This window comes from Vicugna pacos, chromosome 36 (assembly GCF_048564905.1).
Source record: "Vicugna pacos chromosome 36, VicPac4, whole genome shotgun sequence".
Lineage (NCBI taxonomy): Eukaryota > Metazoa > Chordata > Mammalia > Artiodactyla > Camelidae > Vicugna > Vicugna pacos.
Window position 1 is genome coordinate 658477 of NC_133022.1, and position 13622 is coordinate 672098.

At 60.5% G+C, this 13622-nt stretch overlaps 1 protein-coding gene across 1 annotated transcript in view; it reads right to left on the reverse strand.

Moving 5' to 3' along the window:
* DDC (dopa decarboxylase) overlaps positions 1-13622 on the reverse strand; it is a 42012-nt gene that overhangs the window by 3220 nt on the left and 25170 nt on the right. Inside the window, exons 8-13 of the mRNA XM_031671089.2 lie at positions 10506-10600; positions 6645-6712; positions 5021-5097; positions 4127-4146; positions 2269-2367; positions 456-557 (exon numbers count right to left, since the gene is read on the reverse strand). Coding sequence (XP_031526949.2) covers positions 456-557; positions 2269-2367; positions 4127-4146; positions 5021-5097; positions 6645-6712; positions 10506-10600 — 461 coding nt within the window. The remainder of the gene's footprint in view (positions 1-455; positions 558-2268; positions 2368-4126; positions 4147-5020; positions 5098-6644; positions 6713-10505; positions 10601-13622) is intronic.

Consider the following 13622-nt stretch of genomic DNA (forward strand, 5'->3'; position numbering starts at 1 on the left):
AGGACGGCAGAGGGCCACAGAACAGTGCTCCTCAGACCCTCGTGTGGTGGCCGCGACCTGGGGGGCCCATGGGGTGCAGAGGAGGCAGGTCTGGGGTGGCCCCAAGACCCGCTTCTCCCATGCCCCTCGACGATGCTAACACTGGTCCAGGGACCACGCGCGTGGCCCCGTGAGCCTGTCGACGGCCGGTCCTCAGCGTGTCCCGTGGTTAAGGCGTATAGATGGGGAACATGGCAAGCATTTTAGGGCTGGGTCTACACCAGCCAGGGGGCTGAGCCCCAGCGAGAAGCGTGTCCGTCCATGGAAGTCTGGGCTGGGAGGCAGGAACAGCAGACTGGAAAATTCAGGCTGGATTCTGTGGTTTCTGGGGAGCTAATGCAGGTTTTGCGGGATGGAGGAAATGAGTGGCACTTTTCAAAGAAAACCGAAGGAGATTAAAATTGACTTCAACATACCTTCAGCCGAAAACAGACCAGCCCCAGAGTGACCTCCGCGCAGATCTCAAAGCGGGGGTCCTGGCGCACAAGACTCTCAAACTCGTGAGACAGCTGGACGTGCTGGAGGGGAAGGGAAGGGAAGGCCGTCTGAGTTTCTCATCACCGCTCAGTTCAGAACTGAAGCCCCTAGAAGACTTTCGGAGACGCCCCGTCTGTAACTCATTTGTGTGCTCTGAGCCACGTTCCTCCGGCGTCTAAGTCCCCAGCTGTTCCCACACAGGTTGAGAAGAAACTCGCCACCGTGAGGAAGGGGCTCAGGTCTTCAGAAAAAACACCAGCTGTCATTGCCTTCTGTTCGGGGGACCGTTTGGGGTCACAGCCGAACAACGGTTTATACTCTGAGGCTGAAAGTAGGGAAGGGGTGTGTAAACCTTCTAGGAGAGGGACAGTGGCCAGCATCGCTCAGGTGAGCCGGGTCTGCACCGCAGCCCACGATGGCAGCTTCGGCCATCACTGCATGGCACCCCCGGCCGGGGTGAGGGCCACCCCGGTCCTCCCCGCGCTCAGGAACAGCCGCCTCTCACTGAAGCCACCCCCTGATCTGCCTTGCGGACCCTGATGGGGCTCCAAAGCTGATCTGAATAGTGTGTGAGCCGAGAACCGGCTCGCCGAGCTCTAGGCGCACATGCTGGGGGCTCTCCGCCCGGCATCAGCGCGAAGCCCTCCCTGGCAGGTGCGCAGAGGGTGTCCGAGCCCCAGTCCTGGTGCTCGCGGGGTGGGATGGAAACGCCGTGTCAATGGGCGCGACACACCTGCCGCCACTAGAGGGCGCCGAAGACCGCTGGGGCTCACGCACCTGCCGGGCACACCCGGCTCTGGCCCCCTGTGCGCTCCTGGTGAGGCAGGGCCGGCACCTCACCTGGGGGGGTCGGGGGGAGGCATGAAGCAGCGTGATCGCAGCCCGCCGTCCCGAGCTGAGAGCCGGCATCACGAGGGCGAGAAAAACCAGTCAATTTCCCGCCTTCTCTCCCCAGGGAAGCTGGATTGTCACTGCTTCTGAGCCCAGGGTCTCCGTGTGCAGGGAGAGTCTCTTACCAGGAGCTCGCACACGCTCCTTTCCTACACGGATCCCCGGGGGCCCTTCAATGCCCACAGCAGCCCTGTGAGGCAGATGGACGCCAAGCACTGGCTCAGCCGAGGGGCCTGGGGACACCGCCCTGCCCGCCTGCAGCCACACAGTGGGTGAGGGGCGGCCCCGGGACTGAACAGGAGGGGCGGGCCAGGACAGAGACTGTGGGGTGACGCCTGGGGTCCTCTGTCCATCCAGGGGCGCCCCGGCCTCCGTGTCCTTGACCGTTAGGAATAAGAGCAGCATCGTGGGGCCTGGAGTGGACCCGCGGTCCCCTCTTGTGCGCTCATCACGGCTGCCCCGTTCACTGCTTAAACAGCAGTCCCTGAGAGCCACCCCGCGAGACCCGGGTCAGCAGGTGCTCCTGGCTGGGGGCACGTCTGAGAGCCGCCGGGCTGGGGGGCGTCCACCCCCTCCCCCGGCCCCCACATCGTCCTCTCCTTTCTGATGGTTTCCTGGACAAAAGCCCACTGCGTTCTCACCGCTGCCACTGCGGCCCGGACAAGTGTCTGCCCGGCGCTGCGATGGAGGCCCTGGCGTGACAACCGGGTCTTCACGGACATGTCTAGAAGATCCAGAATCGCGCACTGACCATCTTACAAAGGCCCTAATCTCACTGGCCCGGACTCTCCCTTATATGTGCTTAGGAGTCCCCCCGCCACCAGCGAACGTCGCCCAGATAAGCAGCGGTCACAAGATCACCTTGCGGATGTAGGCCTGCAGGCCCGTGACTCCGTACAGCCTGAAAACAAACCACATTTTCAAGGAGCGGAACCTTCGGCCCAGCGGCAGCTGCCAATGCTGAAACAAGACATGAAATAGCAGGTGAGAGGGGCCCACGCGGCGGGGCTGGCCTCCTCCCTGGCCCCTGCCCGCCTTGCCCGTTTCTCCAGTTAACTCCCCGGAGGCCCCCGCATCCTGGGTGGCGATGCTGACAGCCAGCGGTGGAGTGGGGAGGGTCCCCCCTGCCGAGCTCCGGGACGTTTGTTGAGTGCACCCGGGGAGGACCAGTCTGAAGGCGGGACACGTGACCCTGCCCCAGGGAGCCTACAACCCAGTGCGGGTGGGAGGTGGCCCCCCACGGGTGTCTCTGCCCGCAGGAAGCAGGAAGGAGGGAGCGAAACCCACCCCCCGTGATGCCTGGCTTCATTTTCCAGATCCACGTGGACCCCCCTGCTGCCCCGCGGGCCACCGTGGAATGACCTGCCAGACGTTGCCTCTAGAAGATGCATCTATCAACGTGCAGAAGCCTCCCCTAATTTTCCCTGAATTCCTCAGCTGCCTGGCTCTCCAGTGCTGTGACACTCCCCAGCGGTGGGTGGTGGGTGTCCTAAAGCCAGAAAGGATGCCCAGGGCAGAAGGGTTGGGGCATTTTGGAGGATTAACTAAGCAATTCCTGTGCTTTAAGGAGTCGTGACCTATTAGAGTTTATAAAGGGGATCCTGGGGGTGACTCTCCTTCCACCTCCGTTCGGTGCCCCTCCCCGCAGAGCAGAGCCCAGAGACAGGTGATGCCCCTCGGGGCTCGGGGGTATAACACCCCCACCCAGGGCACCTGCCTGTGGGGCCCAGCGTGCTTGGGTGGCACTGCTTTTTCGTGGAATGCAGCGGGGCACCCCACTTCTCCAGATGCAAAGAGAAACATGAACCCAGCATCTAGACTCAGAAGCACCCCGCACGGTGTCACCGCTGGTGACACGAGGCACCGTACGGATTCACGCACCACCTCGCTTTACAGCGCTGGGATCTCGGGTCCGTGTCTCTGTTTTATCGGTGAGAAACCAGGCACCTCGAGGCTGATGGAGGTGCAGCTCCGGACAGCCTGAGTCCCACCCACTGCACACACAGGTCTCTCTTTTACTTATCAGTGTGTTTGTGAGCTGTTGGGAGATTCTCAGCACAAATTAAACCAACTCGCCTTTGGGGAAAATCTGCTATCACACCCCCCGCCACCCCTCAACTAACTAGTAGGTCCGCGGCCATCGGTATTGCAAAGTCACCCCTCGCCAAGTCGGCCTCCTGGAAACCAAACTGTGGCTTAAACCGGACTGTGAAGGACAGCAAGGTAAACTTGATTACTCTGCTGGGAAGCGAAAATGCGCACAGTTTAACTGCGTGCTCATTCCATCATGGCCCACATCACTTCTCTTCTGCAGCCTGAGGCTGGACTGGGGTAAATGCCCCAGGCAGGAACGTGCCCCTGGAGGAGCCAGTTACGAGGCTGCCGTCTGAGCACCTCTAATGCCCTCTGACTCTCATCTGCCACTGTCCCCGGAGGCTGGCGCCCTGCGCGCAGAGTGAGGGGCCGCGGGATGCAAGGATCGCGCCCGAGAGCAGGCGTTCCTGCCCTGCCGTCCAGGGCCACAGGCAGGCTCATTTTGTCCCAACCTGAGACCTGCCCTCGGGGGGCTCAGCGCAGCTGCCCACTGCCTGGCCCGGTGAGAGGGTGTTCTCCGGTGGGGCCTGATCATGGAAGGAGCGAGAGGCAGCAGATGGTACAGCCCATGGCGGCACCTGGATAACCAGGGACCGGGGGTCAGCGAGACAAGTCTCCCACTTACTCTGTAATCAGTGATGAGGCCTGGAAAAAAGAACGAGAAAGAGGACAAAAAAATGTTAGACACACTGGTTGATTACAGACCTAATTCTTTTCTGTCGTCTCCTGAATCAGACGTCAGACCACCGAGGGCAGGGGAGTAAAATTAAACTTAAAAAAAAATTCCCCACTGGAATTTGACACAACATTGTAAAATGATTATAAATCAATAAAAAAATGTTAAAAAGAAAAAACTTGGGGGCTATGGCATGACAGAATATTTCCCTTCAGCTATGGGTTTCTGTGTGCCAGCCTAAAATAAAATAGAATGCAGTGAAAGTTAAAAAAAAAAAAATCCTGGGGCAATAAACTTTACCGAGATGACTTTGGCTTAAACTCACCCCGCCATTATTCCAGAGCAACACTTGGTGAATATTGGCATCATTTCTGAGGCTTTTACTGTTTTATGCATTTCAAACATGAAATGCATTTTTTTTAATAGAAAAGCTTTGCCCGCTGCTCCCTAAATGTGCATTGTTTGATGCCAGCTCCGGTTTTAAGAACCAGGTTGTATTTCGCAGAGCAGTTTGAGGTTAGCTGGTATCTGGAGTGGCCCCCACAGGACAGAGGGCGATTCTCGGAGGGCGACCCCGGGTTTTCTGGTCTTTTCACGGAGACCACGTGGGCTGTGAGGGTCCCCGGGGTGGGGGGGCGAGGGGACGGTGCCTGAGCCTGGCTTCTGTCACCGTTACCAGCCGCACCCTCACCGTGCGACCCCCGGGGAGCCGCTCTGCACCCACCCCCCAAGGGCTGATCCCCGGGGACATGCATCTCCACCTCCGGCTCCTGGGCCCTCTGAACGCGGCTCTGATGGAAACAAAACTGGAAACAGCCCGGAGAGAGCCAGGCGGCGGCTCACCTGAGTCCTGGTGGCTGTGCTTCAGGTAGACGGGGTCCAACTTGAAGGCTCCGGTCAGGTCGGTTCTCTTTTTCACCCTGGCGTCAGAGAACGAATAAGGCGCTGAACGTGGAGGCACTTGGGTGGGGCCGCACCTCCTGCTCACCCGCTCCTGCTCAGCTCAGGCCGCCCTCCCCGACCCCACGGGCTCCCGCCTCCCCCAGCCTCGCAGCAACATAGCTTTCATCTCCGGATCTCCTGGAACCTCGGATTCCCCGGGTGAGATGCTGGCTGGGCCCCTGGACAGCTTCAGGGTCCAGGCTGGTTGCCCGGGAAACCACGTCTTGGTTAGAGGGGCAGAACTCTGAACCCCACCCCTCAGCCCCCAGGAAGAGGAGAGGGACGTGAGACAGTCAGCCACCGATGGCCAGTGATTGGATCAATCACGCCTATGCGATGAAACCTTCACAAAACCCCCCAGTGACAGGATTTGGGGCGCTTCGGACACACCAGCGTGCTGGGAGGGAACCACGCCTTGCGGGGGGATGGGGAAGCTGTGTCCTCAGCCCCAGCCCTGCCTCTTCCACCAGCTGCTCATTCGTGTCCTTTATCAAAGCCAGTAAATGGAAGCAAGACGCTTTCCTGAGTGTTGGGGGCTGTTCTAACCAGCTGTCAAAACTGCCGGAGCGGGGGGACCGTAGGGGCCCCCAACTTTACAGCCAAGGCGGACAGAAGTGCAGGCCACCGGGACCCACAATCGGTCACTGCCTCGTGGGACTGAGCCCTCAACCTGTGGGGTCTGACCTAACTCCGGGCAGTGGGTGTCAGAACTGAATCGCGTTTGGGGACGCCCCGCTGGTGTCTGGAGAGCTGGGGACCCGGGGTCGGGAGGAGAAACCAGGCAGGTTGGAATCTGTTTACTCCTGTCCGTCCAGGCCTGGCAAAGCACCGGCCCCATTCGGGCATCGCTGGCGTGCCTGGCGTGACCTGGGGCTAATGGTGGTGCCCGCGCCGTCCTTACCGAGGTGGGAAGCCGTTCATGTAATCACATAGCAATCGCTTTTGCACAAAATCCACACAAAGCCTCCGGCTCTTAAGAGTGGCTCGCCAACTTCTCGCTCTAATAAACTTAGAAGAACTGGTTTCGAGCAATCCCATCCCACTCTTCCTTACACATCGTCGGTGTAGCAGACTTTAAGTTTTGAACTCCTGTTTCTTGCTCTAAATGTAACCGATGTGGTTACATTACTGCTACAGAGAATTTCCAGGGAACACCTTAGCAAATAGAATTACTTTCATTTTTCCTCAGCAAACGCTTTTAAGCACTCAGCTTGGTGAAGCAGTGAAGAGTGAAAACACAGACGCAAGCGGATTAGGGATGCAAGCGGGATGACTTTGCATGGTTTTTGTGCACGCGAGGCAAGTTAGACCAGAGCTGGTCCCTGTCAGCCCTCTCTTTCCTTGTGCCAGCATGTTGCAATGATCTGTTCCAGGTGACAGCATACAACAGGGCAGGCGGTAGCAGGAACCCACGTGCTCCTGCAGCCCGGGGACCCCGCCTGCCCAGGGGCGTCTCCTGTCCGAGCCCCAGTTCTGTCTACAGAGCAGCGAAACTGCAGGGTAATCGACACCTGGTGAAACTCACCACATGGCAGAGCAGTCGAAGTTCACCAGGAGCCACTTGTGGGGGTTGAAGTTGAACGAATCTGCAAACTGCCGACGGACAACCACCGCAAAAAAGCAGACACTTCAGTTACGAATGTGCAGTTACAACGCGAGAGCCTCCGCCTGGTCATTCAGTTTGCGGTCCCCGGTGAACAGCAGTGGGACCACGCAGATTAGGGTTAGGGTCGGGGTCAGGGTCAGGCTCAGGGTTAGGGGTTAGGGTCGGGGTCAGGGTTGGGGTTAGGGGTTAGGGTCAAGGTTAGGGGTTAGGGTTAGGAAGAGAAGTAGCTGGAACCGCGGGGTTTGGGCTCGAGGATGCATGATAAGGTCTGGGCTCTGAACTCGCCCGGAGTTTCCACCCTGCCGACCTGAGCCTTTTTTGGGGGGGGGGTTCATTTTTAAGTCATGCCTTCTCGTGAAACGTGAAGCTAACACAGATGTGATTCTGGGCTGAAGCACAGAGGGAGGCGGAGAATCAGGGCTGCCCCCACCCCGGCACGACTGCTGGTCCCCGTGGACTGGATGGAGGGCCTGTGATTATGGCCGTGGACACCTCGGGACCCGTCCTGTGCACCTGCCGCCCCTGTCACTGACTCGTGGCTGTAGCCAGCCAGGTGGAGGCCCCAGGGAACCGAGGGATGAAACCGGCTACTGAGCAAGGGGGGTGGTTCTGACAAAAGAGAAGTCAGTGGGATGCAATGTGGAGACAACCTCGGGGCAGCCGTAACCGGGCTCCCTGCAGAGGAGGAGGACTCGCCGAGTCCCCCCGGGGTGCCCCTCGGAGGCGCCCTGCCGAGGGGCACCCACAGAACTGGAGCCAGGCTTGAGGTCTGCGGGACACGAAGGCCACCGGGCCAGGGTGGACGGTCCTCAGAACACAGCCCAGGCACCCAGAAGACGTCCAGAGAGTGTTTGCGGTGAGAGCAAAATGAAAATCAAATTCTTTTTGTGATGAAAAGAGCACGGAGGTTGAAGGAGGTCCCCCAGATTCTCCCGCTGTCCAGCTGACGGCCCTTGGGGCGATAATTCTATGGGACTGGAATGAGAGGGCATCAGGACCCTTCCTGTTATGCACATCTCAATCCTAATTCGGTGTAGGGCACACGGGAATCAAGGGATCATTTCACGGATCTCGGGTAACTTAAAATATTCAGAATTTCAAAGCCTCGCTTAAGATGGACCCTGACAAAGGTCATTCCGTGAGGATGCCCAGCCCCTGGGAGCAACGCAACAAACTTCCCGGGTCACGGGGCTCTCCTGCCTTGCAGCTGTGGGTCCCGAGTCATTTGTAATCAGAGAAATCCTTCATCCGACTTTTCCCGCATGAAATGAGATGCTGTTAATACTTCACGTCACGCCCTTTCAAACCTGCGTAGCCCGACGTCCCACAGCGTGTATCCGCATTTCAAACCACTCGGCGATTTGCAATAACCACAATTTTAATTCACAGGAGCTGCGTCAGAAAATGGACTGGTTTGGCCTATGAAATGCTCTGTTTCCTCGAACTTTACAAGCTGGCAAAGTTCTCCAAATATACGTGGCGCCACGGGCAGTGCGAAAGGGCAAGTTTCACAGCTGACCCACGGTAATCGGGGTCGCCCCCCTTTTCATCCAATTGGTTGGTTCTTTTGCCAACAAGGACGGAGTGGACCCGCCATCCTTCCCTGTTTGTCTAAATGTCTTCTTTATTCCGAGAGACGTTCTCTGCGTTCATCGTACGCCTCCCAGGAAACCAGTAGGTGATGACAGCCGACAGCTGGGGGGGTCAAGGGTCACTCAGGAAGTTCCAGTGTCAAGAAGGAAAATAAGAGATGTCGACCCCCAGGACGGGTTGAGGAGGGCACGCTGCATGTTCACGGAGCCGGCCACCCGCTCTGGGGGAACAGATTCATTTCCCTGCAGGGTCCCATTAACGCGATATCAGGAAAGAGACAGGAAGTTACAACGAAAAGGAAACATAAGGAGAAAGCAGGGCTTTGCGGGCTGGGAATTTAATTAGTTCCCTCCTGGGGGCCGATCGGCTCCACCGGCTTCCGTCCCCGCCCAGCTGCGGTGTTATCTCCCCGCTGATGGAGACGAAGGCTCAGCAGGATATTGCCGACCCCTTATCTGCCCAGCGGAGCAGCAAGGCCAGGGGACCAGCCGGCCATCGGGACCGGAGGCGGAAATGAAATGACTCACCGTGGGGCCTGAAGCCCTGTCTGCCGCCGATAGGATCTCACGGGGGCCGTGCCCACCAGCGGCCACCACGGAGGGCTGGCCACCAGGCTCCCCCCGTGACGGGCGAACACTCAAGGTGTCAGTTCGTGGGGAAGGGAAGAGGGCGGTGAGAAAACAGCGTGAAGTTCTACCCCAAGACCCAGGCCTGGGAGACGCCAAATGTCCCCGAGGGACGCTCTGCCCTTCCTCCCCGGAGACGGCGGGACACACCTTCCCGGGGGACGCGCACCACCCCCGGCAAGACCGCAGTCAAAGGGTGCAGAGACTTCCTCCGCGTGTCCCTGCACCGAACACCCACATAACTCGCTCTCAGCCACGAGGGCGCACGTTCAGTGATCGATACGTGATCACGGAGAGACTGGGGGAGCAAGGGGACGGATGCGACAGAGATGGAAGCCTGAATGCGCTCAGTCATTAGCCTTAAGGGGGCTGTTCCCTTCCGAAATGGGAACTGTGCATCCCGTGCCTCGGACCCCCACTTCTCTGTAATTACAGCTTTGCAAGAACCCCAGCTTGCCATTAGAACATTGATCAGCGGCAGACGAGAGGGCGGAGGGAGGCGTCAGGGGCAGTCTCTCCCGAATGCACGCACAGCCCTTTCTGTCTCCAGGCGCTGCTTTTAAAAGGCCCTTTAAATGTGATTAACTCCTCGGATCCTTACGCAACCCTTCAAAGGAGGGGTGACGGTGAATTCCACCTTGCGAGGTGTGGGGTGGACGCTAATTTGCCCAAGGGGACATGGCTAGTCCTGGGGAAAGGCCAGGACTCAAACAGGCCATCTAAACCCAAGGCCACGCCCGTGGTCCCCACACCAGCTAAAGCCGGGGTCTCCCAAGACCCCTGCCTCTGGGCACGAAGCCACCGCCCGCTCCCTCTGATTGATAGCCTCCTCCTGCTCACCGACAAGGTCTGCCTCCCTGGGCCTTCCGATCGGAGCCCCTGGCATGGAGGGATTTCCTGCCCCCTGAGCAAAACCCCGCTCCGGTCTGAAGTAACACATCGGAGCATCTCCCAGAAGTCACCTCTGTGTTAACTGGTCTGCGCCCCTGGGGGAGCCGGGCCTCGGTCGGTTACTCTGGCGGCCGTTTCTCAAAGGAAGCAGGTGCTTTCTGTCGGCACGGCAGGCCACATCTTACAGATTCTGCACGTGCAGGGGACGTTTAAAGGCACTGGGGCCCGCTTGCTCAGTCTGGGCTGAAGTGACACGTCAGGTCAGAACATGACCGTCACGTCGACCAGATCGAACGGGGTGGCAGGTTGGATGTTTTCAAGTTGCCGCTTCGTCTGAAATGCATTAAGGTTTTATTTTTCTCCCTAAATGTTGCCCCCGGGGCTCTGTGAGCTCAAATCTGCCGTCTCGTGACAGCTCTGCCCAGGATCCGTGCAGACGGAGAAAGAGACGCGGCGTCAGGTGTGTTTTAAGAAGACGGGCCGGGTAACCCGGAGGGTTCTCAGGCCCCGTCTGAGGGAAGTGTAATTTCCAAGAGTCACAGAAATTGGTCCGGAAATAATGTGCTGACACACACCAGGGCAGTAAAGAGATGAACGTCACGTCCCCACAAGGAGAAGTCACCGATGACAGGGCACGTCCCGCCCACGGCCCCGGGAAGCGCACACTCACCTCCACTCCGTCCAGGAGATGTCGAAACTCGGGACAAATGAAGGCACTGCCCGCGTAGGCCGCGTCCACGTGCAGCCACACGCCCTCCTTGCGACCTGAAGTCCAGAAGCGGCCGGTGAGCTCTTGGATGGACAGGCAGACGGGCGCCCTCACCCGGCGTCTGAGCGCCGGTCCGGTCCCCAGCCCTGCACCTTCCTACATACAGTCCATCCGCAGCATGTGCTGGCCTGTTTTTGCGTCCCTCACAGGACTCTCTGGTCTGAAGGCAGAGGCCAGGTGTCGCTGGCCCAAGGGCGCCCGGCACAGCCCAGCGCGTGGACGGGAGGGGAACCTGGCTTTCAAGGCTGGCCCTCGTGCCCAGCAGGGCCTTAGGGAGCAGCGTGCCCCAGCCCCGCCGGCCCGTCCACCCACATCGCCCTCCGGTCACGCCGCCCCGCCCTGCCCTCCGCATCGCACCCGCCCCGATCCTCCCGGCCGGCCGGCTAACCTCCTTGCACGGCATCTCCGGAGGGAGGCCCGCACACAGGCCCCCCGGCTCTCTCCCCGCCGCCACACGAAGTTTGGTCCCCTCTGAACCATCCGCTGCCTCTTTCGTGGCCGATTCCTGTTTCCCAGCTGCCCTGGAATGGCCCCGCGGGAAGGGAGCCCGCCTGACTCTGGAGCCCCGATTTGGACGCGTCTGGGCGCAGTCCCCGCCTCTGGTCACCCAGCCACTGTGTGGTCTTACCGCCTCCTGCAAACTCATTCTCCTCATGGGCAAATGGACGTCAAGACCACACCCAGAACTTGAGGGGCGGCCGAGAGAACGTTCCTGCCGCGCTTAGCGCGACGTGAGCACAGATCTGGTGACAAGTGGGCGTGACCTCTGTGACCATCCCCACCCCCCCGGGCATGAAATGCACAAAGCTGGGGGTTCCTGAGCAAAGGAGTGGGCGTCCTTGTCTTACGGGGCCGCAGGGCCAGAGCCTGCCAACGCATTTGTGCTGACGGGCGGATTCACGGTCCGCCTTTGCACGCACGTGTGACGCTGGCTGCTCACACGTGATGCTGTGGGGAGTGCGGAGTGTTTCCGAGCTCTGCCGATGAAAGTCAGCGGAGGCATCGCAAAGCCTGCTTTGGTTTGATCTTTGGGGCTGAAGAGGCCACCGCAGCCAGGAGCAAGCTCGCGAGGCTGGGTCATCGGACCTGCGGGCAGCTGCGGACCCCGGAACTTGGGACTTTGGGGGCCTGGGCTCCGCCCGGCCGTGTGGCTGTCCTGGTGGGATCCCTCGGACAGTGGGTCTGAATGGCCTCCTTTTCCCTCCACAGGGAGGCAGGGAGCCGGGGTGCCACCTCTCCCGTCTTGTACGAGATCGTCTGACACACCACCTGCCTTCCAGCCCCTCTGAACACCGTGGGTCCCAGTGACCCCACCGAGACCCCAAGGCCAGACCTCACGCCCCAGGACGAGGTCCCCCAGCACCCAGGCAAGGCCACCCCGAAGGGGGCTCTCAGATGCACCCAGGAGGGCGGAGGCCGCCCCCCACCTCTCGAGCCCCTGCTGCCTGCATGCTTCCTTGCAGGGCTCCCCTGGACAGAAGCACGTGGGCCGGGCCCCCCGCACCATCCGCTGCACCCCGACCAGCGTCCTGCCTCCCCCTTCCACGCTCCCCGGGACCCCGGTCCTCAGGGCCCCACCTTCACGCCTCCGCCTGCCCACCTTCAACCACCTGCTTTCTGTTCCTCACCCTCTCCTCAAGAAAACCTGCCAGAAAATTCCATTGATCTGCCCACGTGGACAAAATGGACCGATTAAAACTGTCTCTCTGGCGACCAGTTTTGAAAGGAACCAAAAAGAAAGTGTCTTGGCTAAAGCGGCCACAGCTTGGAGCAGACAGTCTCCGGATGTCCCCTCCTGGTCAAATACCGGGGGGTAAGTAACCACGCGGAGCTGCTTTAATGGGTTAACTCTAACCCCCCCTGGGGAACGGGGGCAGCTCCGTCCTGTTCGAAGGAGGAGAACGCGAAATACGTGGTGAGGGTCAAGGCACTGGGGGCAGAGGAGGGGAGGGCGTTAACGGGGCCGATGGACCGTGAAGGCACCGTCCATCGCGGGTGATAAATGTAATGTCAAAGGCAGCCTCACGGATGAAGTTCCGCGGGGAGTGGGGGCCCTCGCCTGGCCCACCCCCCCCCCCGGATGGCGTCTGCATTTAGCACCAGGCCTGGGAGCGGAGGGAGCCCCAGGGCAGCGGGATGGCCTGCACTGGGCGCTGGGCGCTGGGCACTGAGTCCCCCCCGCAGGCCGTGGACACCTGACGCCTCCCGCTGGCTGCTGTCCCCCTGGCCGGGCGGGACCTCGGCCCTCTCACCCCACAGCCCTGGGGGTCACGTCAGCCGGCCGCGGGCCAGGACATCCAGTTCCCAGCCCGACACCTGAGTCACGGGCTCTGTGGCTCAGCCCCGGCTGGCCGGGGTTTGCAGCTAACGGGGCCACCATCATGGCCACGGCCCTGAGCCAGCTGGCCTCTCCCTCCTTCCCAGCCCCGGCCCTGCGCCTCCAGCCAGCTGCCCCGACAGATGTCGGCCAGCGGCCCTAAGTGGGGACGCAGAAGCCCGGGGAGTCGGCCAGCCCGCCCCGCAGCCATCCGGCCTGCCGGCCATGGCCCCCCATCCCTCGCAGCCCCAGGGCCCTCTCTCCCTGCTGCCTCGTGTGCACTTAATTATCTTCTCCGAATCCCAGGGCGAGAGCGGAGAAGCCGGCTGGGGTGACACAGACGCGCAGTAAGCCAGGGCCGAGTGGCCCGTGTGACACTTGGAACAAGCCACACTCGGTCCGAGCTCCTAGGCGGCCACCTGATCCCCCCAGGTGACTCCTGCCACCCGCCTGTCCCCCACCCCGTGGCAGCGGCTCCACCCATGGGACTGGCGGGGACAGAGAAGGGGGCTTCATGAGCTGATGCCCCACCCGAGGAAAGGCCTTCTGGCCACAGAACCGCCCCGCCTCCGGGCCTGCTGGGTCCCCAGGGAAACTGGAGGCACAGCCGTGGACTCACGGCGCCCCTTGAATTCTCCAAATTCTCGTCTCTCTCGGAGGAAACCTCAGGGCTCTAGCTGGGGAGGGGAGGGGAGCCGTCC